The sequence below is a fragment of the Rana temporaria genome, chromosome 12, assembly GCF_905171775.1.
Source record: "Rana temporaria chromosome 12, aRanTem1.1, whole genome shotgun sequence".
NCBI lineage: Eukaryota > Metazoa > Chordata > Amphibia > Anura > Ranidae > Rana > Rana temporaria.
The window spans coordinates 20,159,904-20,184,124 of record NC_053500.1 but is presented as its reverse complement, the minus strand read 5'-3'; the positions used below and the strand labels follow the sequence as shown (position 1 = coordinate 20,184,124).

The 24,221-nt window shown below is 45.3% G+C and overlaps 1 protein-coding gene across 2 annotated transcripts in view; it reads left to right on the top strand.

Annotated features, from left to right (window-relative positions):
- Positions 1-24,221, top strand: part of CDH4 (cadherin 4) — an 836,782-nt gene that overhangs the window by 731,175 nt on the left and 81,386 nt on the right. For both annotated transcript variants that reach the window (XM_040331280.1, XM_040331281.1), the window contains exon 7: positions 12,688-12,860. In XM_040331280.1, the coding sequence (XP_040187214.1) occupies positions 12,688-12,860 (173 nt within the window). The remainder of the gene's footprint in view (positions 1-12,687; positions 12,861-24,221) is intronic.

Below are 24,221 nucleotides of genomic sequence, written 5' to 3'. Positions count from 1 at the left end.
GCTATGGCCGGGGTTATATACCATCGTGCTAAACACTTGAAATTCATTTCGATCAGTGCACAATTAAATGAGGTCGTATGGGTCCTTTCTAATATTTTCCTGACCTCTATCTCGGTTTTACCCGTTCCCAATTCCTCTTCCCATTTATTAATATAATGAGGGAGGCCGGGGTCTTTTAATCGCATCAATATTTTATAAATTGCGGAAATCGCGCCCCTTCCCCCTGGGGCGGAACACAGGCGCTCCAAAGGAAGCAAGTGTCTATCTGATCTCAGGGGGGAGGGGAGGGAATCCACGAAATGCGTCAACTGCTGGTATCGCCACCTGTTCAACTCAAACAAATCTTTTTTTTTACTTAGTTCCTGGTAGGTAAGAATTTTGCCATCTTTTAATATATCTTTTAATTGTGCATGTGGTTTTTTAATCCAATTACCAAACAGGTCCATTTTCCCTGGTATAAAAAAAAGTGTGTCATATAGAGGGATTAGTGGGGAATTATAGCCCCATCGATGTTTTTTATGTGCCCTATCCCATATAAACGTGGATGCCAATGTGATTTGGTGCATGTGCGGATTTATTTGTCTAAAATGTGGCGGTATCCAAATCTCTTTTCCTAACCGTGACTTATTTGAACAACTTTCTATTCTCACCCACCTTTTCTCTTTGTTATCTCTGACCCAATCGATCACCCGTGCCATGTGTATAGCCCTATAATATGTGTAAATATCCGGTACCCCCAGACCACCATGTTCCTTATCTCTAGTTAACACCTCCATACTTATGCGCACCTTTTTGTTTCGCCATATGAACCTATTTAGTAACTGTTTTAGTATTTTAAAATAGACACCCGGTAATGCAATTGGTAACATTTGCATTATATATAGTATCTTAGGGAGTGTAAACATTTTAAAACAGTTTATTCTCCCTAGTAGGGATCTTTGTCTCAGTGCAATTCTCTTTAGGTCTTTTTTAATATCATTTAATAATGGTATATAATTCTGCAGGTAAATTAAGTCAGGGGATGAAGTAATATTGACTCCCAAATATTTTATCTCGGTATCTTTCCAGGTAAATGGGAACTCTTGCTTATATCTCCGTATATCCTGTGCGTTCACGCTAATATTAAGGATTTCTGATTTTAGAGGATTGATTTTAAAGTTGGATACATCTCCATACAATTTGAGGGTTTTTAATAGATTCGGGAGTGTTATAGTTGGATTCGTTATATATAATAAAATATCGTCGGCGAACGCTGCGAGTTTATGTTCCCCATCATTTGTTTGAATCCCCCTGATGTCGGGGTTATTTCTAATCCCGGCCAGCAATGGTTCCAAAGATAAAATGAATAAAAGAGGGGACAGGGGGCACCCCTGTCTAGTCCCATTGAACATTTCGAATGACCCTGACAATGTCCCGTTCACCTTAACTCTTGCCGTTGGGTGTTTATACAAAGCGCTTATCCACCCCATCATTTTTGGACCGATCCCGATAAATTCCAATGTGTTCAATAGAAATCCCCAGTCTACCCTGTCGAAAGCCTTTTCGGCATCTATAGACAGGAGTAGACCTGGGGATTTACTATCTTTTATTATCTGTGTCAACAGAAGTGTTCTGATGCTGTTGTCCCTACCTTCCCTCCCGGGGACAAAACCTACTTGGTCAGTATGTACTAAATCTTTCATGATTATTTTCATTCTCCCTGCTAGGATTTTGGCGAACAATTTTACATCTGCATTTAATAGCGAGATGGGTCTAAAACTAGAACATAAGGAGGGATCTTTACCTATCTTAGGGATTACTGTAATGGCAGCTTCCAAAGCCTCTTGACGGATATCCCAATTTAAACCAATACCATTTATATAGGAGCACATCCTGGGGACAAGAATGTCACTGAACTTTTGATAGTATGCAGTTGTTAGCCCATCGGGGCCTGGGCTTTTCCCCTTTGGTAACTCCTTTAAATTATTACGAATTTCCATTTCCGTTATAGGTTCTTCTAGAAAACTAATTTTGTCCTCTGGTATTTTATTTAAACATGTGTTACTTAAGAATTTTTTTATATTAACACTTCTCCTTTTTGTTTTTTCTGAAGTATCCCCTTGCGATATCGAGTACAACTTCCCATAGTATTCTTGAAATTCTCTTGCTATTTCTGATGTTGTGTATACCTTACTCCCTTTGCCTGTTTGAATATTTTCTATATAATTACTCTTAAATTTGTTTTGAAACCTTTTTGCTAGGTATTTACCGGACAAGTCCCCCAATTGATATTTCTCTTTCTTACGTCTGAAGGATGCCGCTCTATTATCATATTCAATGAGATCTCTTAATTCCTCTCTTTTTAAGATAATGGTACGATCTGCTTCCTGCTCGCCTGTTAGTTTATGGATCTGTTCAAGATCCAAGATAGTTTTATATAGCTCATCATATTTTTTTTTAGTTTCTTTTTTTTTCGCTGATCCTATTGCGATCAGTATGCCCCTAATATAGGCCTTGTGAGCCTCCCAAACTATTGATTCCGACATATGTTCGGAACAGTTTGTCTTAAAATACCATTCCAATTCCTGTTTTATCCTTACTACAACCTCTTCGTCCTGTATTAAATCCTCATTAAGTCTCCATTTGGTATTACTTTTAGGGGTTCCCTCGTTTTTTAAGTTGATTGAAACTGGCGCATGATCCGACAGGGTCGTTATCCCAATTCCCGAACTTGTCACTACATCCAGTGAGCTATGATCCACTAAAAAAAATCAATCCTAGAGTACGTCCCGTGCACAGCGGAGTAGAATGAATAATCTCGTATTTTCGGATGCTGAATTCTCCAAACGTCTATCAATTGGAGTTGATGTAATTTTTTTTTAAGTCATTTTCTTTGTACATCTCCAGTCCGCTGTGCACGGGACGTAGAATCGAGGTCCGGATCTAGGCAGAGATTCATGTCACCCGCCACAACTACCTTGCCTATCCTAAAGTCCATAAACATATCAATGACCCCCCTTAGAAATCTCATGGAGTTCTTATTTGGGCAGTAAATGTTTGCAATAGAATAGTCCACTTCGTTTATTTTTCCTCTAAGTAGGAGATACCGCCCCTCGGGATCCACTTTTCTCTCTGCCAGGACGAATCTAACTTCCTTAGCAAACCCTATGGCAACCCCCTTTGCTAATTTAGTCGGTGAGTCTCCATAAAACCATAGTGGATATTCCGGAGAACTTATTTTAAGGTTTGACTCCTGCGAGATATGTGTCTCTTGTATGAGTACTATGTCTGCTTTAAGATGTTTGATTTCTCTTAAAATATTACCCCTTTTTAACGTGGAATTTAATCCCCTTACATTATATGAGAGTATTTTTAAGGTTCCCATAGTTCTATCAGTTGAGTCATGTCACTCGTCATCTTACATGGATAGGATTTCCAATAGGCATCAGAGCAAAGCCACAACAGGCAGCTTATTTCTAATACTGCAGACCGGAGATACTCCCCCCCAAACCCTCTCCCGCACCCCCCCACCTCCCCCCATATACTCTGTGCTAAGACCCCGATATTCACCCTAACCCTCCCCCCTCCCTCCCTTCCCCCACCAATAGGGGCATTACGGCCTAAAATAGGCACCTGGATCCGTGGCCAACCTGCACCACCCGGCCCACGGTTCTCGCCCCGGAGGTTGAGCTCTGTAAGTGCGACCACATCCGGAACTGCCCCCACCCCCCCCCCAGCCGGGGGTTGTGGGTGGGTGAGTAGCCCCAGGACCCCCGAAGCCCCCAGGCCCACACCAGCCAGTCCCCCCCATCCCCCCCTAACCCCGCCCCCCCGCATCTCCCCCCCTATTCATCCTATGTGGATTTTTTCCTGATTATCTTCCTCTTTTGTTTCCTGGGATGAGGTTCCATGTCTGATGACCTGGTATTGGTGATGTCTTCTCTTGTGGTTCATTCCATCCAGGTATCTCTATCAATGGAATGTCTAGTCTCTTACAAAACTTAGTCATCTCTTCAGGGAACCTTAAGGTCGCGGACCTGCCCTCCTTCTTCCCGATTAAACACGCTGGGTAACCCCAGGAATATTGGATACCATGTGCTTTTAAATGTTCGAGTAATGGTTTTAATAATCTCCTTCTAGAGAGGGTCTCGGTGGCAAGGTCCGGAAAAATCTGTAATTCAGTCTCATTGAATGTAACCGGCCTGATAGTTTTAAGACGCTGCCATATCTGTTCTTTATCTTGGAAATTGTGAAATCTTGCGATCACGTCTCTGGGAATTCCGGCTGCCAATTCAGTCGGTTTTCTGATCCGATGAAATCTTTCAAATTTGATTTTTTCCGTTTCCGTTTTACACAGGATGGGGCCGAAAAGTTTATCGAGTTTTACTTGGAGATCTTCTCCTTCCAGGTCTGGTAGGCCCCGGATCCGCAAATTTTTCCTCCGGTTCCGGTTTTCTTGGTCTTCCAAACGATACCTCAGATTCCTTTGTTCTATTTGTAGTTCCTTCATTTGCATTTTTAACTCTGACATCTCAGCTGCTTGGCTATCCAGTTTTTCTTCGGTTTCTTCCACTCTTCTCAGTAAGTGACTCATGTCTTCGTGTACTATCGTTATTTCATTTTTTAGCGAGAGCTCCATGCGTGAGATTGATAATTCTAGTCGCGAAAACATTTCTAATAGCTCAGTTTTTGATGGGGGAAGGTCTTTATGGGTGGCACCGAGAGGTCCTGCAACATCTTCCTCAGACTCTCTGATTGTCACTGATTCTGAGTACCTTCTCTGTCCGTTTTTTTGTTGGCCCAGTGATGATCTACTTTTGGCCCCAGATGTTTCGCTAGGGCAATCTTTGGACGTGTCTTGTGTCATGTATTTTTTTATGGTGCCAGGGCTGGCACTTATTTTGGGGTCCTTAGCCACCGCACCTCTTACTGGGCGGCCTCTCATTTCCTATATTCAGTTGATAGACCTCTGAAGATAGAAAGGTGTCCTTTGTTTTCCTCAAATTTTTCTCTTTCTCCCTTATCTCACTTCTCCTGCTCAGTCGTCTCCCATCCTCTGGTATTTAAAGTGTAGTGAGAGCCTGCGGACTGTAGGAGCAATGTGGGCTGGTAGGTGGTAGGTGAGCTTGAGCTTAAGCTGGGGGGTGGTAAGAGGCAGGAAAAAAAAAAAAAAAAAAAAGCTACGTCTCCCCGCACACTGTTCTGGCACACTATTCCCCACACACCCCACGCCCCTTGTGATCCCTTAAAGTGGCAGTCCACTCTCGCTATCCACTTCGGTTTCTGCTTCAGCTTCAGCCTCGCTCACTAAAGTGCCCTATAGTGCGCTGTCTCCTGATACGCTGATCACCACTCCGTCGCTTATAATTGTAATCCTTACAGATGACTTATTGTTACTTATGGTTACTTATATTTGCATACAGTTGCTGTATAATTAGTATGGTTAGCTTGTGGTTGGCTGATAGTTAGTATCTATATTAGCATTTAGTTAGTGACAGTCTTCAACGGCCTTAAAACGGCCAACCATTTCAGCTCTTATCATCGCTTGCTGGAGAACAATTTTACAGTTGACAAATGGTTGGTGTATGAGATCGCACCAGATAGCACTAGACAGCACCAAATAGCATAAGACAACACTGGGCCAACTAGGCCGACGTCAGTCTTCCGTCTATCCTCCTCCACCAGCAATCCGCTGCCGCTGTAACCACATTCACTATGATGCCTTTGTATATGCCTTTGTATATGCCCTGTATGCCTTTGTATGCCTTTGTATGGTTAGCAGAAGGCAATTGACATCCAGGTAGCATATAGGTTTTATCAATGAATGCAATGAATACAATACTGAGAATGGAAACCAGCAATAAAAAATGACACTCACTGTCCTTCTGTAGTCCAGCACACGGCAGTCTATCAGCAGTTTATCAAAAATCTAGCAATAATCAGTGGTCAGTGGTCAGCTGCTGCTTCTCTCACTGAGGTACTCTGCAACTCTGTATGCTGAACCGCGCCGACACACCGACACACCAGGGGGCTCTCACCACCTAATACAGCCTGTAGCAGACGGAACAGACTGCAGTCTGCAGATTGCAGACTGCAGTTTCCTCACCGCTCCTCAGCTCCTCAGCTCCCCCGACCGTACAGCGCGCCCAGCACTCGCCCAGCACACAGAGCCCGAGCCCCTCGGCTCCTCCAGTACCTGTGAGCGTCGGAGCTCACTAACTCACGTCTCCTGGGGGGTCTTCACGATCCTCACGACCGCTCTCCACAGCGCAGCACAAGGCAGCACAACAGCGCATCCGGCCGGCAGAACGAGAGATAGAGGGAGCGGGGGGGGGGGGGGGGCACGGCGGGGGGGAAAGGAAGGGACACAGCCTAGTGCGCGCCCGAGCAATCCATGGAGCCCTCGGAGCTCCTCACAGCCAGCAGCGTGCTAGCAGCGCGTCCCGACGAGCGCCCTCATCAGGCCCCTCCCTCCCGCCGGAACTCGCTAACTTAACCTGTCCGGCTATCCCCTACTCTTGCTACCTTCTGGGAAACCCTGAAAACTCATCTCTTCAGAGAAGCCGATCACGTCTCCAACTAATCTTTTCCCACTTCCATCAGCTCATTCCCCACAGTAACAGCCTTTTGTACCCACCCTATTCGATTGTAAGCTCTTCTGAGCAGGGCCCTCTTAATCCTTTTGTATTTTATTGTATTATAACTGTATTGTCTCCCTTTTATATTGTAAATCAATGTGTAAACTGTTGGCGCTATACAAATCCTGTATAATAATAATAATTATTATAATATTAGTATATTTAATAAATATAATACAATATAATAGTAAAATGTTTTATATTTTATTATTATTATAGAGGTAGTATTACCCGATCTAGGGACAGTAATTACATCCACATCAATGGATGGTGCTACTGATGTTCACCAGTGGTTACATGCAAATAGGTCTTCTGACTGGCCCCGGACACTGACCATTTACATCCAGGGCCAGCGGCTAAGAACACAGCTAATCATCCAGATTGCAATGCGGAAATATCAAAGAGCGCTGCTGCGTCCAGATTCCGAGTTTAGTCGCATTTGAATGCTGCTGTCTAGCTGCTTCTAGCCATCTGTGTGAATTAGTTCTAATAGCTCATTGCTTGGTTTCACATGCTGTTTAGAATTACTCTTTAAAAAGGACAAATAACATAGCACAGGGTTTCTTCCGACTTTATTCAGGATTGATCTAGTATCCTAATAGAAGAAGAATAAAAGAGAGAGGAGATAATAAGGAAAGGAAATACGGTACAACAAAGAATACTCCAAGAGTGGCTCACATACAATAGGGAAACGGTGATAAGGACTCATCAAATGTTTTCATGTATTACAAATACACTTACATATTTCGTGAAAGTCTAAAGGAGTAAAAAAAAGTAAAATGATAGTAATTGTCTCTTTAAACTTAATGTCTTACAGAGCCTCCTTTTTCCACATTCATAAGCAATATGATTCTGACACATTCAGTGAATACATAGATAGATGCCAGCACACCGAGGATCACAACACAAGAAAAGTGCATTGTTTCGGAGTCACACAAGACCCCTTCATCAGGCATGTGCCTGACGAAGGGGTCCTGCGTGACTCCGAAACGTTGCACTTTTCTTGTGTTGTGATCATGCAATAAACTACCTGTTTGGACGCCACTTTGTGCCGATCCTTGGTGTGCTAGCAAATATCTACCTTGTGACTTGAACCAGTATCCAGCTGGTTGTTGCTACAGCACCCTATTTCCGAGAGCTTAAACCAGGAACGCGTGCAATGGGAATATGAAACGTTCCAACAAAGAGAAAAAGCGGCACATCCAGAGATGAAGAAAAATGTGTTGGTTTATTGTAAAGTCAAAGGTTTAAAAAACATGACACACAAGGAATCCAAACTGTTCTGCAAACGCGTTTCACACAAAGTGCTTATGAAACATTACATAGATCAGTGGTTCTCAACCTGGGGGTCGGGACCCCCTCCGTGGTCAAATGTTGATTTGCCAGGGGTCACCGAATCCTGGTCTGTTCTCGCACCACTCTCCCAACTGTTTTGCAGCTGCCCAGCAGGGCTGTCCCTGGAGCCTGTGGCCGCCCAGCTGGGCTGTTCCTGGAGCCCACGGCCACCCACTCAGCCTCTTCACAGCCGCACATTCAGTTCACGGCATGGCTGGGGGGCAGAGACTAGAAGTAAGTTGACTGGTGAGGAATGTGAGGTGGGAGGGGCTGGAGGAGACCTGATTTCAGCATAGGTGTCACTGCTACGAGACCACAAAGTCAGAGACACAGTGAGTAATAATACTACTACCTGTGATTATAGTTGCCATTAAAAAACTCCACTACAGTTCTTAGATCAGCAGATGACTTTGATCAAGAGCATCTAAGTTGGCTGAACAGAACTCCCCCCAGCGTTGCCACTCATCCCATCGCCCCCCCCCAAAGGAGTAAAAGAAGGAATACAAATAGAGAATACATGGAAGGGAGGGAAAAAAAGGGTGAGGAAGAAAGAAAAAGAGAGGGATGGGTGAAAAAAATAGGGAATAAGGATAGAGAGAGATACAAGGGAAAGAAAAGAGAACAAAGAGAGAGTGGTACATCCTAAAATTTTCCATATGAGGTTTTAATTCTGTACGAGTGGAGGGCGAAGAGAGCAGTAGTCGTAAGTTTGAGCATATATAGATCTCTGTAACTTTAAGTGCTTCCAGCTCATGGCCGTAACTAATACGGGCAGGATACTACATTTTCAATGTTATTGGGGGATAAGTAAGAATTAGAAGCAGTAGACAGGATTGTGGTAGAGGAAGGGATAGAGGGGCAGAGACGGGAAAAAAAGTGAGAAGGTGGGGTGGGGACAGCACATGAGGTAAGGGGAAAAGGGAAGCCATGTTGGCACAATGGGATGGAAATAGTGGAGCTTCAAAAAGAGCCTTGCCTTCATCTGAGTAAACAAACATATTCCAATGGATCCAAGTTTTGGAGAATTGTTTTGAGCAGAAAGTACAAAGTCTTCCATCTGATTTGTCTCCTCCACCCTATGAAGCCATAGTGAAATAGAAGGAGGTTGAGGGTCTTTTCGTCTCAAAGAAAAAACAACTTGGCGGTGTTCAGAAGGTTGCGTAATACAGATTTCTTACAGGTCTTAGCAGGGATGTATGAAAGACGTAGAAGAAAGAAGGATGGATCTATGGAGATCTGATAATCCATACATGTCTGAGGCCCCGTACACACGACCAGTTTCCTCGGCAGAATTCAGCTTCCGACCGAGTTTCTGGCTGAATTCTGCCGAGAAACCCGGCCGTGTGTACACTTTCGGCCGAGGAAGCCGACGAGGAGCTCGACGAGGAAATAGAGAACATGTTCTCTATTTCCTCGTTGTTCTATGGGAACTCTCGGCCCGCCGAGCTCCTCGGCGGCTTCAGGGCTGAACTGGCCGAGGAACTCGATGTGTTTGGCACGTCGAGTTCCTCAGCCGTGTGTACGGGGCTTAAGAGATTCTGTGGACCTCCCTCCAGAAGAGCTCTAATACACACGGTCGGAATTTCCGACAAGAAACGTTTGATGTGAGCTTTTGGTCGGAAATTCCATCCATGTGTAGGCTCCATCTGACTTTTTCTGTCGGAATTGCCGACAACAAAAATTTGAGAGCTGGTTCTCAATTTTTCAAACGGGAAAAGTTCTTGTTGGAAATTTCGACGCAAAAAAAACATGCATGCTCGGAATCAAGTCGACGCATGCTCAGAAGCATTTTTCTCGGCTCGTCGTAGTGTTGTACGTCACAGCGTTTTTGACGGTCGGAATTTTGTGTGACCGTGTGTATGCAACACAAGTTTGAGCCAACATTCAGTCGGGAAAAAACCCATGGTTTTCTTGTCGGAATTTCTGATCGTGTTTACACAGCATAACTGTGGACAAGACCAACATTTTTGCAACGACCCCTGTTCTTCCACAGATCAGAGAACCTTTATTCAGTGTAGTTCACTGTTCTTCCTCTGTATGTATTATATAGTAATATATATTTATGATTTGAATGCAGGAAGGAGAGGCATGTACTGTACATGAGACTCGCATATACTACATGATTTCCTCCCTCTGCCAGGAAAGTTGACAAAAGTGTGGTTGCAAGTATCAATTTCTACTCTTTCTCATTTGAAATTGCCATTCGATTTTTTTTAATAAGACTAGAGTACCCCTTTAAGAGTCCTCCTAGCCTTTTCTTCCCTTATCATTGGACCAGTCGTTTCCGTCTCACTTGACTGTCCCCTGAGAGATGAATGCCAGCGAGCGTGCCACAGATGGGGCCTGATACTTGAAAGTCATCTGCATATGAAGAATTCAAATCTTTAGCCTGGCTGATTTGAACAGAAAGCCAATTACGGGACTGAGTTAGTTTTGAAATGGAGCTGTAATTTGCAGCTTGTGAAATTAATCCTTTAAAGAGCACAGTGGCAAACACGCTCTGGCTCCTATCAAGTGCCGGATCCTGAAGTCCCTTCATTTGCTTCTTCACCGTTAATACAATTAATGAAGAGGTGTTGAACCGTCTCACCCGGAGAGAGGGGATTTAAACCTGATCTGTGATTACAAGGCTGGACTACAAGGGGGGCACGAGAATACTCAGAATGGCCTGCAGGTGTAGGCTCTCACCTCCCCGGCCTAGATTATAATAAGCAAATTCAGTTGATGCCATTTTCAAATTGCTCGAAAAATATGAAATCTCTCACTTTGTAATGCATTTGTTGCTAAAGCTAAATTCTCTCCATTAAAGTAAATCATCGGTGACAATCTTAAAGCGGAATTCCGGGAAAAAATATATATATATTTTTTTGCAATCTCAATTCCATTATTATGAATATTCATTAAAACATATTAATAAAGCACGATCGGTACACAAACAGTTGCAAAAACGTACCTGATATCATCTCAGGGATCTTGTGGCCGTTTCCATCGTAGCTGTGGGCATTATGAAGCCCAGTTCATGTTTCTTCCTGGATTTTCCGAGAGAGGTGCATGCTGGGATTTTTAGGCACAGTAATGCCCAGAGACTCCTGGGAAATGAGTGTCATCATTTCCCAGGAGGCAATGGGGTCTTAGGACAGGAAGTTCTACCACCTTGGACTAGGAATTAGGCAGCTTACGAAATCTGCCTAGTAACAGCCAAGATAGAAGTGAGTAAAAAAAAAATGTAAGATTTTTAATTTTTTACATTAAAGGCAAGCTGTTCATAAAAAGTTAGGCCCAGATTCAGAAAGACTTACGCCGAAGTATCTACTGATACGCCATCGTAAGTCCAAATGTGCGCCGTTGTATCTATGCGCTGATTTTCTAAATCAGATACGCCTGAATTGTGGCAAGATACGACCGACGTAAGTCTCCTACGCCGTCGTATCTTGGGTGCATATTTACGCTGGCCGCTAGGGGCGCTTCCGTTGATTTACGCATCGAATATGTAAATTACCTAGATACGCCGATTCACGAACGTACTTGCGCCCGTCGCAGTAAGCTACGTTGTTTATGTAAGGCGTTTTTCCGGCGTAAAGATAAACCACCAAATAGCTGGTCTAAGTCATGTTAGGGTATGGGCGTCGGAACAGCCGTCGGATTTGATGTCGTTTATGTAAGTCGTACGTGAATGGGGCTGGGCGTAAGTTACGTTCACGTCGTACTCATTGAGCCATCTTATCTTAGGGAGTATATGCGACGCGATCGGCCCTTCATTTACATGGGGTCACGGTTAATTTAAATGTAGCACGCCCACTACCTGCCTACTTTGAATTAGGCGGGCTTACACCGGCCCATTTACGATCTGCCGCCGTAACTTTGGGAGCAAGTGCTTTGTGAATACAGCTCTTCCTCTCGGAGTTACGTCGGCGTAGCGCATATGAGGGTTTACACACACAGCTCCCGGTTCTCGCTCTGTAACGAGCGATCGCGGGTGCCCGGCGGTGATCGCGAACACCGGGCACGAGCGCGGGAGTGAGGAGCGAGCGGGTGGCGCGCGTGCGTGCCCCTTTTGGCTGCTGGGAGAGATGACGTATAGATACGTGCTCTCGCCCAGCAGTTAATAATAACACACATCCTGTCCCTGGGTGGCTACATCACCACTGTAGCTATGAAGGGAGCCATGGTTATCACCCTGGCTGCTCTTGTGATATAATACTCTGGTTAGGCCACATCTTAAGTATGCCGTCCAGTCTGGGTCACCAATCCTCAGGAGGTGCAGTAACTAGAGAGAGCAAAGAAGGGCAACAAAGATAGGAAGGGGGCTGGAGGACCTCAGGTATGAGGAACAACTACAAACATTAAACGTACTCTCCCTGGAGAAGAGACCTTTAAAGTGGAAGCAAACCCATGCATAAAACGGTTTCATTTCCGGCACGTGCACAACGTCTTACTTGCCTATAAACCTCCTATTACCCCTGGATTGTATGCTTCAAAATTACACCCCAAAAGATGATAGTAAAGGAGATTATAGAAAGAATATTCAAGAAGTGAAATAATCTAACTATGAAAGAATAGGTCAGCCGTGTTTTAGAAAGCAGCAGCCCTTTTGGTAATGGAAAGCATGGGCAGCACTGGCACAATCAGGGCAGGTGGAAGCCTTACAAAAATGGTGAAAGTGATAGGGAATTTATTCTGATATGTTAATATTTCCCTTATTTTCTTTAAATGTGTACCTTTTCTGTGCTCACAGGTACCTATGTGATGACAGTGACTGCACACGATGCTGATGATATCAACACGTCAAATGGGATCGTCATGTACCGCATCATGACACAGAGTCCGCAGAGCCCCTCCCAGGATATGTTTGTGATCCACAGCGAAACAGGAGTCATTAATACAGTGGCGGCAGGTCTGGACAGAGAGGTGAGCAGGTCTTTCATTGCTTCTGCGTCTCCAGGTGATGGTATAAATATTGGTATTTTAAAGGATATGTAAAGGTTTGTTTTTAAAGAAAAACAGAAAACAAATATGTTATACTTGCCTCCTCTGTGCAAGGGTTTTGCACAGAGCAGAGCCCAATCCTCCTCTTCTGGGGTCCCTTAGCAGTGCTCCTGGCTTCTCCTCTTCTCGCGTGCCCCGTCGGAGAGACGCTCTCCCTAGGGGCACTTGTGCGGGTGCGCTCCCGTGTCCTGCTGCTGTGTCCATTGACACAGACTGCAGGACTCAGCCCCGCCCCCGGCTCCCGCATCATTGGTTTTTATTGACAGCAGTGGGATTAAATAGCTGCGATGCTGTCAATATATCCATTCAGGACTCAAGACACCGGCTGGTGTGCTCATTCCCGTCGCTGGAAAGACCGGGTTCAGGTAAGTAAAAGGGAGGCTTTGGGGGGCTGCTGCATCACAGGAGGTTTTTCATCTTAATGCATAGAATACATTAAGGTGAAAAATCTTGAGGGTTTTCAACCCCTTTAAGATCTTGGAGGCACCATTTTACTGAAATGTATTAGACTTCGCTAGCAGGGCTGATTGAGGAGAGGGAGTAGGAATTAAGCTGTCAATTACTCTGTGGGGGAGATTTACTAAAACTGGAGAGTGCAAAAACCTCAAAGCCACCCCCCCTTTTGCTCGCTGTCTGCCGGTCGGTCCACTTACCCTATCTAGGTTTAGGGCATCAGGCAGCGGTAGGCATCAGACAGTGGTGGACATCAAGGAGCGGCGGGGATCGGGGCATTGGCGGTCATCAGGCTGCGGCGGGCATCGGGTAGCGGCTTCTATGTCTTCTCCCCCTGCCTCCTCCTCGCTTCGGCTGTGCGTCTCCTCCTTGGCATCCAATATGATCGCCTGTCCTTTCAGGCAATCGGGTGCTGGGTATCAGACCCGCTTCCCGATTGGCCGGGAAGAGGATCTGTGTTGCAACAGCGAATATTCATTCGCTGTTGTAACACCGTGTGGGCTCGTAGTGCAATGCTCTGTGCCACAAGCTCAGCCTATTTTGAAGCCTATTAGAGCCTCTGAGCCAGATTCTCAGATTCTCAGATTCTCCGGCGTAATTCGAATTTCCCACCGTCGTATCATTGTTTTGTATTCACAAAACAAGATACAACGGATTTAGGCGAGGATCTGACTGGTGTAAATCACTTACACCGTCGGATCCTAAATGCAATACAACGCCGACCGCTAGGTGGCGTTTACGTTCAGGTCTCATTTGTTTATGCAAATGAGCCTGATACACCGATTCCCGAATGAATTTGCGTTTCGTAGCCGTCGCTTACGTCGTTGGCGTAAGCGTAAGGTTACCCCTGCTATATGAGGGGTAACCTTACGCCAGTCCGCCGTATGCCATGTTAAGTATGGCGACGGGTCCGCGTCGTCTTTTCTCGTCGGGTACGTCGTTTTCCTAAGTCGTTCTTGAATACGACTTTACGTCGAGAACTGGAGCATGCGCACTGGGCTATTTTAAGCCCGGCGCATGTGCAGTTCGATCGCCACGGGGCGCGCTTAATTTAAATACAAGCCGCCCCCTTTGAATTACGCGGGGATACGCCGGGCCTTTTACACTACGCCGCCGCAAACTACGGAGCAAGTGTTTGGGGAATACAGCACTTGCTCCTGTAAGTTGGGGCGGCGTAGTGTAAATAGCTTACGCGACGCCGCCTCAGGATCTTAGAGAATCTGGCCCTCTGGCTCTAATCAGTTGCTTCAAAATACACCCCCCACCACTGTTATTCAGGCACCCAGCATCCTGAAAGGGGCCGGGCGCATGAATAGGAGGTGGCGGCCACAATGAATAGAGAATCACATCGCAAGTAGGTGGAGGGGGTGGCGGCCGTGGATAGCGGGGGCGGCGCTCAGGCACCCCTAATGGACGGGCCGCCAATGGTCAAATTGCGCTGATGTGAACCTGGGCTTAGACTTGGAAGTTGATTGGTTTCTATGAACAGCTGCACCAAATTTTGCACTCTCCAGTTAGTAAATCAATCAACAAGTATGTAATAAACAACAGGAGCTCCCAAACATTGCATATAAAGGGAAGAAAGTGACTAAATGTAGTGACTTCAAGTAGGGCTGCGGTAACACGCCTATAGGAATGCTTTGTGACCTTATTTTTTATTAGCACAGGGAAGCATAGTAAATGTGAGATCAGTGAACTATATAGAAAATCGGATTTGAATGGTGCAAGCTGCTGGCAAGAGGAGCAGAAGGAATAAGGCCATAGATTTGATAAAGATGTTTCAGCACACTTCACACATAAATGAAAAATAAATGCAATAAGGCTATGGAGCTGTAATGTACCTAGCTCTTGTCTGTTAGATCAGTCACTTCTAGTTCTCACGTCCAGAAATCTGCCCGGCTATATTACCCTCACTCACTCGTAATCAGCCTCTGCAAATTACCTGTGTAATGTATGCAAAGCTCATTAGCTCATAAGCTGCATGGCAAATCTGGAGGGAGCGTGTGCACTGGGCTGGTTCTGATAAATTCAAGGCATGTATGGATCAAGCCGCCGCCACCAGTGCAACAATTGACGTCAACGAAACCATCAACTACAAAAGAGGCAAAACAAAAGGGACTCATCCATGTGAGGATTTTATTGGGAGCGGGTTGATAGACTGTAGATAGGGGTTTCCATTGGGTTACAGTGAAGAAGTTCCTCTTACAAATTGCCCACATATAACTCTGTTTTCTAGATATGACTTAGTCACTCCCTGGTTATCTTCTTCCTTGATTACTGCGTCTCATTGGCCTGCCTTTACACAGGCTATCCCCCCTTCAGTCTATCATGAGTGCTGCTGCTAGACTCATACACATTACTACCCCATCCATGGCTGCTGCCAATCTCTTCACTGGCTTCCCAACTTGTAAAATTCTAAATTCTAACCACATCACCCAAAGCCCTCCACAACACTCCCCCAGCTACATCACCAACCTCATCTCAAGATCTCACCCAAATCTTCCACTCTGCTCCTCTCAGCTTATTTGATACCTCCTCCCATGCTCCAAGACTTCTTCAGAGCCTCTCTCATCCTGTAGAACTCCCTACCCCAGTATGTCCGGTTATACTTTGGCCACCTCCATCAGATCGTCCCCCTACAGCTGTTACCTTTTGTACCACCAACTCCCCCTCCCTTTAGAATCTAAGCTGCATGAGCTGGGCCCTCCTATTCCTTCTCTATTGAACTGTATTGTACCTTTACTGTCTCCTTTTATATTATAAAGCACTGTGCAAACTGTTGGCGCTGTATCACCTTTATAATATTATTATTAATATTATTATACAGGATTTATATAGCACCAACAGTATGTGCAGTGTTTTACAACATCAGGGAAGACGGTACAATTACAATACAATTCAATACAGGAGGGATCAGAGGACTTTGTTTGTTAGAGCTTACAGTCTAGAAGGGAGGGTGAAGTGGAACAAAGGTGTCACGAGAGCTACGTACCTGAGGTGAGACTGAAGTGTTGAGGCCTCCCTTGCACCTCGGGTCCTTCAAGCCTTTGGAGATGTAGACAGGACACCGAGTAGCACAGGTGCCAGGGGTGCGGAGCGCCGTGCAAGCCTTAATCCAATCCAAGGTCAAGTCCACTCTGGCAACAAAGTACAAAAGGGTTAGTAAGAAGAAGAATGGTCGATTTCCAAGCCAGGGGCAGTTCCAATCTGGCAGTTGAGTACAAAAGGGGCAAAGAAGTAGAATGGTCAAGGTACAAATCCGAGGTCAAAGGCAAGCAGCAATCAAGAGTAGTCAAATAGGTTTCCAGGTCACAACAAGTTCAGACAGATCACACAGTAGCACAGCAACAAGGGGGAACTGAAGATAATACAGCAATTTGGCTGGGCTGGGCTTATATAGGAAAGTTTAAGGTCACTTCCTGTGAGCCTCCTAGACATTTTCCCACCTTTTTTCCATCAGGTTGAGGTCACTTCCTGTGTGCCTCCTGGGCATTTTCCTGCCTTTTTCCATCAGTTCTTCTGCGCAGGTGCAGGTTGGCGCACTGAGGCGTCTTTGGCGCATGCTCAGTTGGCACGGATTTCCTCTTGCGGCAACGCACCATTGGTGCATGCGTAGTAAGCCCTGGACTCTTACAAAAGGGTAGTAAGCTGGGGGGGATGATCAGATGGAGAAAATGAAAATACAGTTGTAGGTAGAATAGGCTTCTCTGAAGAGGAGGGTTTTCAGGGATCGTCTAAAAGCTAATAGAGTAGAAGATAAATGGACAGATTGGGGTAAGGAGTTCCATAGGCTTGGAGAGGCTCTGGAAAAGTCCTGGAGGCGAGCATGGGAGGAGGTGACGAGGGAACTAGAGAGCAGGAGGTCTTGAGAGGAACGAAGAGAACGATTATGTTGGTATTTAGAGACTAGGTCAGTGATGTACCTGGGGGCAGAGTTGTGGATGGCTTTGTAGGTAGTTGTTAGTATTTTGAATTTAATTTGTTGGGTGAGCGGAAGCCAGTGGAGGGATTGACAGAGAGGAGAAGCAGACACAGAGCGATCGGTAAGGTGGATAAGTCTGGCAGCAGCATTCATGATAGATTGAAGGGGGGATAGACTATGTAGAGGTAAGCCAATGAGTTGCAGCAATCGAGGCGAGAGATGACCAGGGAGTAAATTAAAAGCTTTATTGTGTCATTGGTTAGAAAGGGGCGTATAATAATATTAATCCATGTTAGGCAGGCCTACAGAAATGAACATTACTGCATGGCAACATTTATTTTATTTTTTTGCATGGTGATTATAGAATAGAATTGTTTTCGCCCCAACCCAGCATCTGATAAAGGCATTGCTTTGCCTATACTCCCTGACAGTGAAAAGGCAAACCATGCCATATTAGTGTAGCAATATTAGCAATGAAGCCCCAAGGACTGAACTTTTAAATAACTAGCCTTCAGATGGCAGTTAGGTGCCAATGGTGCATATATTTTGTGTGGAGTAAAGAGATCCTGCTGTGGGTCTGCTAAAGTTGATTTAAACACATCTATGCATTTTATATCTCATTTGCAGTACATATAGACAACGTCTTAGTAAAGATATTTGTTAATCTAAAAAAAAAAAAAAAAAAAAAAAAAAATTAGTGTAGGTTAAGAAAATCACAGGACAGGCTTTGCTGACCACAGAAAAAACACACATGCCTGTATGTAGTCTATTAAAAACTCAAGGTTTTATATATATATTTTTTTTTTTACTGAAAGAAGGGGCCAGATGGGGAAATCTGTCAGAGGTGATAAAATGAAGATGCTTTAGCGCCCGAGTTGTGTTTTCGAGTTGTATAAATCACTGCACACCCTTGACCTGATCACTCCATTGGAAGATAGGCATGGCAATACCAGAAATATCAATACAATAAACTCAGGCAATTGTGCCATCTCCTCATCTGGATTCCTAGATCTCTCTCCTTGTCTACTTTTTCCTTTTTCTTTCCTTATCTTTGTTCTTTTATGTCCTTTTTTTCAGATTTTTGTTAGATTTTTTGGGGATACTTTATCACAGGGGTGCTCAACCTGTAGCCCTTCAGCTGTGGACAGAAGTACAGTTTATCATCTACTTGTGTATTGTGCAAATGTTTATGCCACGTCACATTAATGATTGGACACGGCTTAGGTGCTCTCATGGGCGTCCGCTGAAATTTTTTCAAGAGGGGGCGCTTCCGCAGCGGCGATACACATTTAACCCTTCTTCAAACGCTAGCAGGGGTTAAAAGCGCCCCGCTAGCGGCCGAATAGAGCAGCTAAAATGATGGTAAAGCGGCACTTTTTAGCAACGCTTTACCAATAACGCGGCCAGTTGGCAGTGTGAAATAGCTCTTGAGATAATTCAGCTTCACTCCATGCCCAAATAAATATAGCCTAGAGAATGTACAGACCCCTCTTCAGCACAGACCCCTCCCTTCAGCACAGACCCCTCCATTTAGCACAGACCCTCCATTCAGCACATATGCACCCCCCCCTTCAGCACAGCCCCCTCCATTCAGCACAAACCCCCACTTCAGCACAGATGGACCCCCATTCAGCACAAACCCCCCCTTCAGCACAGACGGAACTCCCCTCCCCCCATCCTATTCAGTACCTCAGATCAACCATCAGCACGGCCGGGTCACAGCAGGTTCCCTCCCCCTGTGTACACTCGCTGTGTTTGTGTGACATCCGGCCCGAGACTGCTCAGACAGCCCGTGGCCGCGAGACTCTTCAACACCTTCTCAGTTTTCCAGGGGGGATCAATTGCCCCTCCTTGCCCTATGGAGCGGACGCCCATGGGTGCTCTTTGATACCCGTGCTTGGGGGTCGCTGAGCAAAGTGTTTATTTTCTTCCATCTCATGGTATTTGTATAATCTGTTATTTGGGTTTGTCATTCTGGATGTTCTTTTGATAAATAGTTACATAGTAGGTGAAGGTTGAAAATTTAAATTAACCCCCTACACGCGTGGGAAGGAATACATGAAACAGAGTGACTGACTGTTATATGTCTTAACTTTAGAGTGCGCTGGCAGGGCTGTCCTAGGAAAGACAGGGGGAGCCGGGATGACGTCATCCATGCACTCGATGCGCCGCTCTCCCGAATCGATGCTGAATTGTGCAAGGCTGCATTGAGATGCATCGATTCTACGGCCGGGTGGCCGTTCCTTCAAAGCGCATGTGCTGGTGACGTTACCAGCTGCATGTACAGTAAATATATTTACAGTATCTATAGGTATGCCTTATTATAGGCTTACCTATAGGTAAGTGTCTTAGATAGGCATTTACTCACACTTTATTGGGCAGGCTGAATGTACCAAATTGATTAATCAACTTGGGAATAGCCAGCCTGCCGAATTCTCCTGCGATTATTGCTAGTGGCTGCTATAGCCGCTGGCAATCATTACTGTCCTCCCGCTGCGGGGGCAGCTTCTTTCGCATGCCCCCGCTGGGAAAAGATCATTGTTGATTCCCCTGTCAGCACTGTCAGTGTTGATGGGGGAAGTATGCAAATAAATTTTTGCACCATGTATGGCCTACCGTACACACCACATAGAAGATAACGTTTTGTAATTGTTCCCTGCAGCCCCTTTGGCTGACCTGTTCAGTTCTACCTTATGTGTGCAGCACGGTGGTGTAGTGGGTAGCACTTTCGCCTAGCAGTAAAAACGGGTCAATGGTTTGAATCCCAACCACGACACTACCTGCCTGGAGTTTGCATGTTCTCTCTGTGCCTGCGTGGGATTCCTCCAAGTAGTCCGGTTTCCTTCTACACTCCAAAGACATGCTTATAGGTTAATTGGCTTCTGTTTAAAATTGGCTCTAGTATATGAATGTGAGTTAGGGACCTTAGATTGTAAGCTCCTTGAGGGTAGGGACCAATGTGAATGTACAATGTATATGTAAAGCGCTGCGTAAATTAACAGCGATATATACGTACCTAAATAATAATAATAATGTGATACCTGTCTGACACTAGGGTGTTGATTTACTAAAACTAGAGAGTGCAAACTGTGCATAGAAACCAATCAGCTTGCAGCAGGGGTCCGGGGTGTCCCTGTTCTCTGTTTCAGGGACGAATCAGGCCCAAATTTTTGCCTGAATTCGGACCTGAAACTAAAACTGAACCCAGCCTTAGTGAACAAGTTGATAAAAGAAATAGGCGCCTCTAAGGCCTCGTACAGACGAGGGGATCTCCGCTGGAAACGGTCCGCCGGACCGTTTCCAGTGGAGATTCCTCCTCCGGATTTTGATCCGATGGCTTGTACACAAAATCCGCGTGGAATACATCGGCGGTGACGTGTCGCGCCGTCGCCGCGACGATGACGCGGCGACGTGCGCAACGCTGGAAGGTAAGTACTTCCACGCATGCGTCGAATCATTACGACGCATGCGAGGGAGGGGAGCGGACGGATTGATCCGGTGAGTCTGTACAGACGACCGGATCAATCCGCTGGACACGATTCAAGCGGATAGATTTCTTAGCATGCTAAGAAATTTCTATCCGCTTGAAATCGATCGGCCGGACGAATCTCCGCGGATAAATATCCGCTAGGCCGTACAGACGACCGGATTTGTCCGCTGGAACTGATCCGCGGATCAAACCCAGCGGATAGATCCGGTCGTGTGTACGAGGCCTAAGTGCAGAATTAAAAACGTTTAATATCCCCAAAAATGATTAAAAACACTTACAGGATCGAAGATAAGAAGGGGCATATCGTGCTTGTGTACAATGGGTGATCCCGCATCAGGAGGGTCCTGAGCAGGGTATTGTGAGCAGTATTGTATTCTGACATTTAGGCCCCTTTCAGACGGATGGATAGAATGGTGATTTTAGCTGCGGATTTTCTATTTTTCTACCGCAGCTAAAAGCACACAATGTTTTCCTATGGCCCCATTCACACACAGCGTTTACGTGCGATTTCTTTACATGCGGTTTGGTGCAAATAGAAAAAATAGAGTTGAATGCGTCCAGGTGCGATGTAGCACAGCTATATGCACATAACTGCAGGTAATCGCAGGTTTTTTTGTCAACTGCGGATAGCAGCGTTGGAAAAAAAAAAGAACAACAGGAAGCACATCATAATCCCAAAAAATAAAAAGGGTTGCTATGGAAATTAATACCGCAGCTAAACGCGGCCGCAATTAAACGCACGTAAACGCATGTAATCGCAATGTGCAAATGCAGCTAATCGCAGTGCCTGGAGCCTTGAATTTCACAAAACATTGGTAGTACTTTTTACTTCGGCAAAACAGCCGTCCGTCTGAAAGGGGCCTTATGCAGTTAATACACTCCATGTAATGATAATATTCTCGATATTAGATCCTGTTTATTTCACATACTCTCATTTAGATTTGTCTTCACATCTTTCTGAAGACTGAGCTGTGTCACCTCAGTGACAGGAGTTGGGAAAACAATGGCAGTAAAATAAATATGCAGTTAAAACAAATATCTCAAATTAAATAAATGAAAAGGAAAATGTCAATCCATGACAAATCAACCTCAACATTTCCAGACTTGCGTGAAATCCAAAGTCAGTCGTTTTACTGGATGCCAAAGTGTGAGTGTATGTAACCTTGCATTGCAGAATTTGGCTGGGGGTGCTGCTCTGCGCTGCAGGATATCGCAACTGTGCAGAGCTTTGGGGAAGATTTCTCCTTTTTTTTTTTTTTTTCCCAGATGCCTCTGCGATCAGATTGCTGTATCTCGCTCTGTCAGGAGAATAAGACAAGTGCGCTCGTCAAGGGCTTCAGCAAGATGACAGCAGAGAGGGAGCAATACCAATGGACGCTGGAACGCACGTCCCAATCGCTAAATTACATCATGCGCAAGAGAGTGGGAAGAAAGGGGCCTGTTAGAGCAGGGAGGACTTGGAACAAAGAACTCTGCTCATTCAGCTGGGAACATGGTGCATGCAAGATAGCGTCTATTATTTTCTGTACCCCCAGCTGATAACCAACTCTGTGCTTTAAAAGCCACGTATCTGCCTTATTGATCAGTGTGGCACCTGCCTTTGTTCTTGCTCAGCCTGACACACATCAGATAGTCATTTCCTGATCTTCAAGGTCATCCGAAAAAAAAAGTAACAAGGTTGTAGAGTCTTCCCTCTTCCTCTCCCAGTCAGTTTGAAGCTGGCGGAATAAGTTCTTCAGCACTGACCAAGTGCTCCACGAAACAGGCAAGCATTGTACTGTATGTATAGAGGGAGCTGACCAGAGTGCTGAAAGAGCTCCAAAGATCCGTAAACGCTCCCAGTAGTCAGATTACCACCAATCTAGGGCCAGATTCTCTTAGATCGGCGTATCTTTGTGCGGGCGTAACGTATCCTATTTACGTGACGCCTCCGCAACTTAGACGGGCAAGTGCTGTATTCTCAAAGAACTTGCTTCGTAAGTTGCGGCGGCGTATCGTAAATAGGCCGGCGTAAGCCCACCTAATTCAAATGTGGAACAGGGGGGCGTGTTTTATGTAAATAACTTGTGACCCGACGTGATTGACGATATCCCAGTGTGCATTGCTCCAAAGTAGGCCGCAAGGACGTATTGGTTTCGACGTGAACGTAAATGACGTCCAGCTCCATTCATGGACGACTTACACAAACAACGTAAAATTTTCAAAATTCGATGCGGGAACGACGTCCATACTTAACATTGGAACGCCGCATGTACGCCTCATATAGCAGGGGTAACTTTACGCCGGGAAAAGCCTAACGTAAATGGCCTATCTGTACTGTGTCGGCTGGGCGTACGTTCGTGAATTTGCGTATCTTGCTCATTTGCATATTCGACGCTGCAAACAACGGAAGCGCCACCTAGCGGCTAGCGTAAATATGCAGTTAAGATCCGACGGCGTAAGAGACTTACGCCGGTCGGATCTAATAGAAATCTATGCGTAACTGATTCTAAGAATCAGGCGCATAGATACGACCGCTCAGACTCAGAGATACGCCGTCGTATCTCCTTTGAGAATCTGGGCCCTAGTGTCTAAAATTTCCCATTGCCTTACAGAGTAAAGAAAATCTAGTATGGATATGTCAGTGTGTATTGATAGGCCATAGTTGGTTGTCATGTATCTAGAATTTGACATCATGCTGTAGGTAGTAGTCACATTTAGTTGGACTGTTCTATAATTTGATGACGTATTGCTACTCATTCAAGTCGTTTTCTAAGCTCCATTGAGTGTCAGGAACATAATCTCAGAAGGTAGTGACCACAGTTGTCTAAATATGCCAAATACATCAGGCAATTTTTGTTAAACTAGACCTTACCAAGTCTAAAGCCTCGTACACACGCTCGGTTTACTCGGCAAGAACCAGCAAGAAAACTGCTGGCAGAGCTTTGTTGCCGAGTATACCGAACGTGTGTACGAGGCTTTCAGGATTCTCGACAAGAAAACTGCCCAGAATCTAGACGAGAAAAATGGGCATAGGTAGGGTGCAGCAAGATGGCGGCGACGGCATCGAATGTGATGAGCACATGCTCGTCGTACGCAATGACGTCACTGCATTCCTGCCTTTCAAGAGAACCGTGGTTCTTTTGAAAGGAGAGTCTGTACACTCAGGCGGCAAGAGATTCTTGCCAAGAATCTCGTCAGGAAAAGCAAGGGTTTTTTCCTGACGAGATTCTGGCCCGTGAGTACATGGATTTATACTTGGTCTGTGTAATGCCATTTGTAGTGACACAAAACAAATCTGAACTTGGTAAAGCTTTATGTCCCTGTCCGGCTTGTACAGTCCTGTCCTGTGAGTTCCATCCAGGGTGCAGGCTGGGTGAAGAGTTTGTCTAAACTGCTTATAATATCGTAGAACAAGATTATGAACCACAAGCCGCGC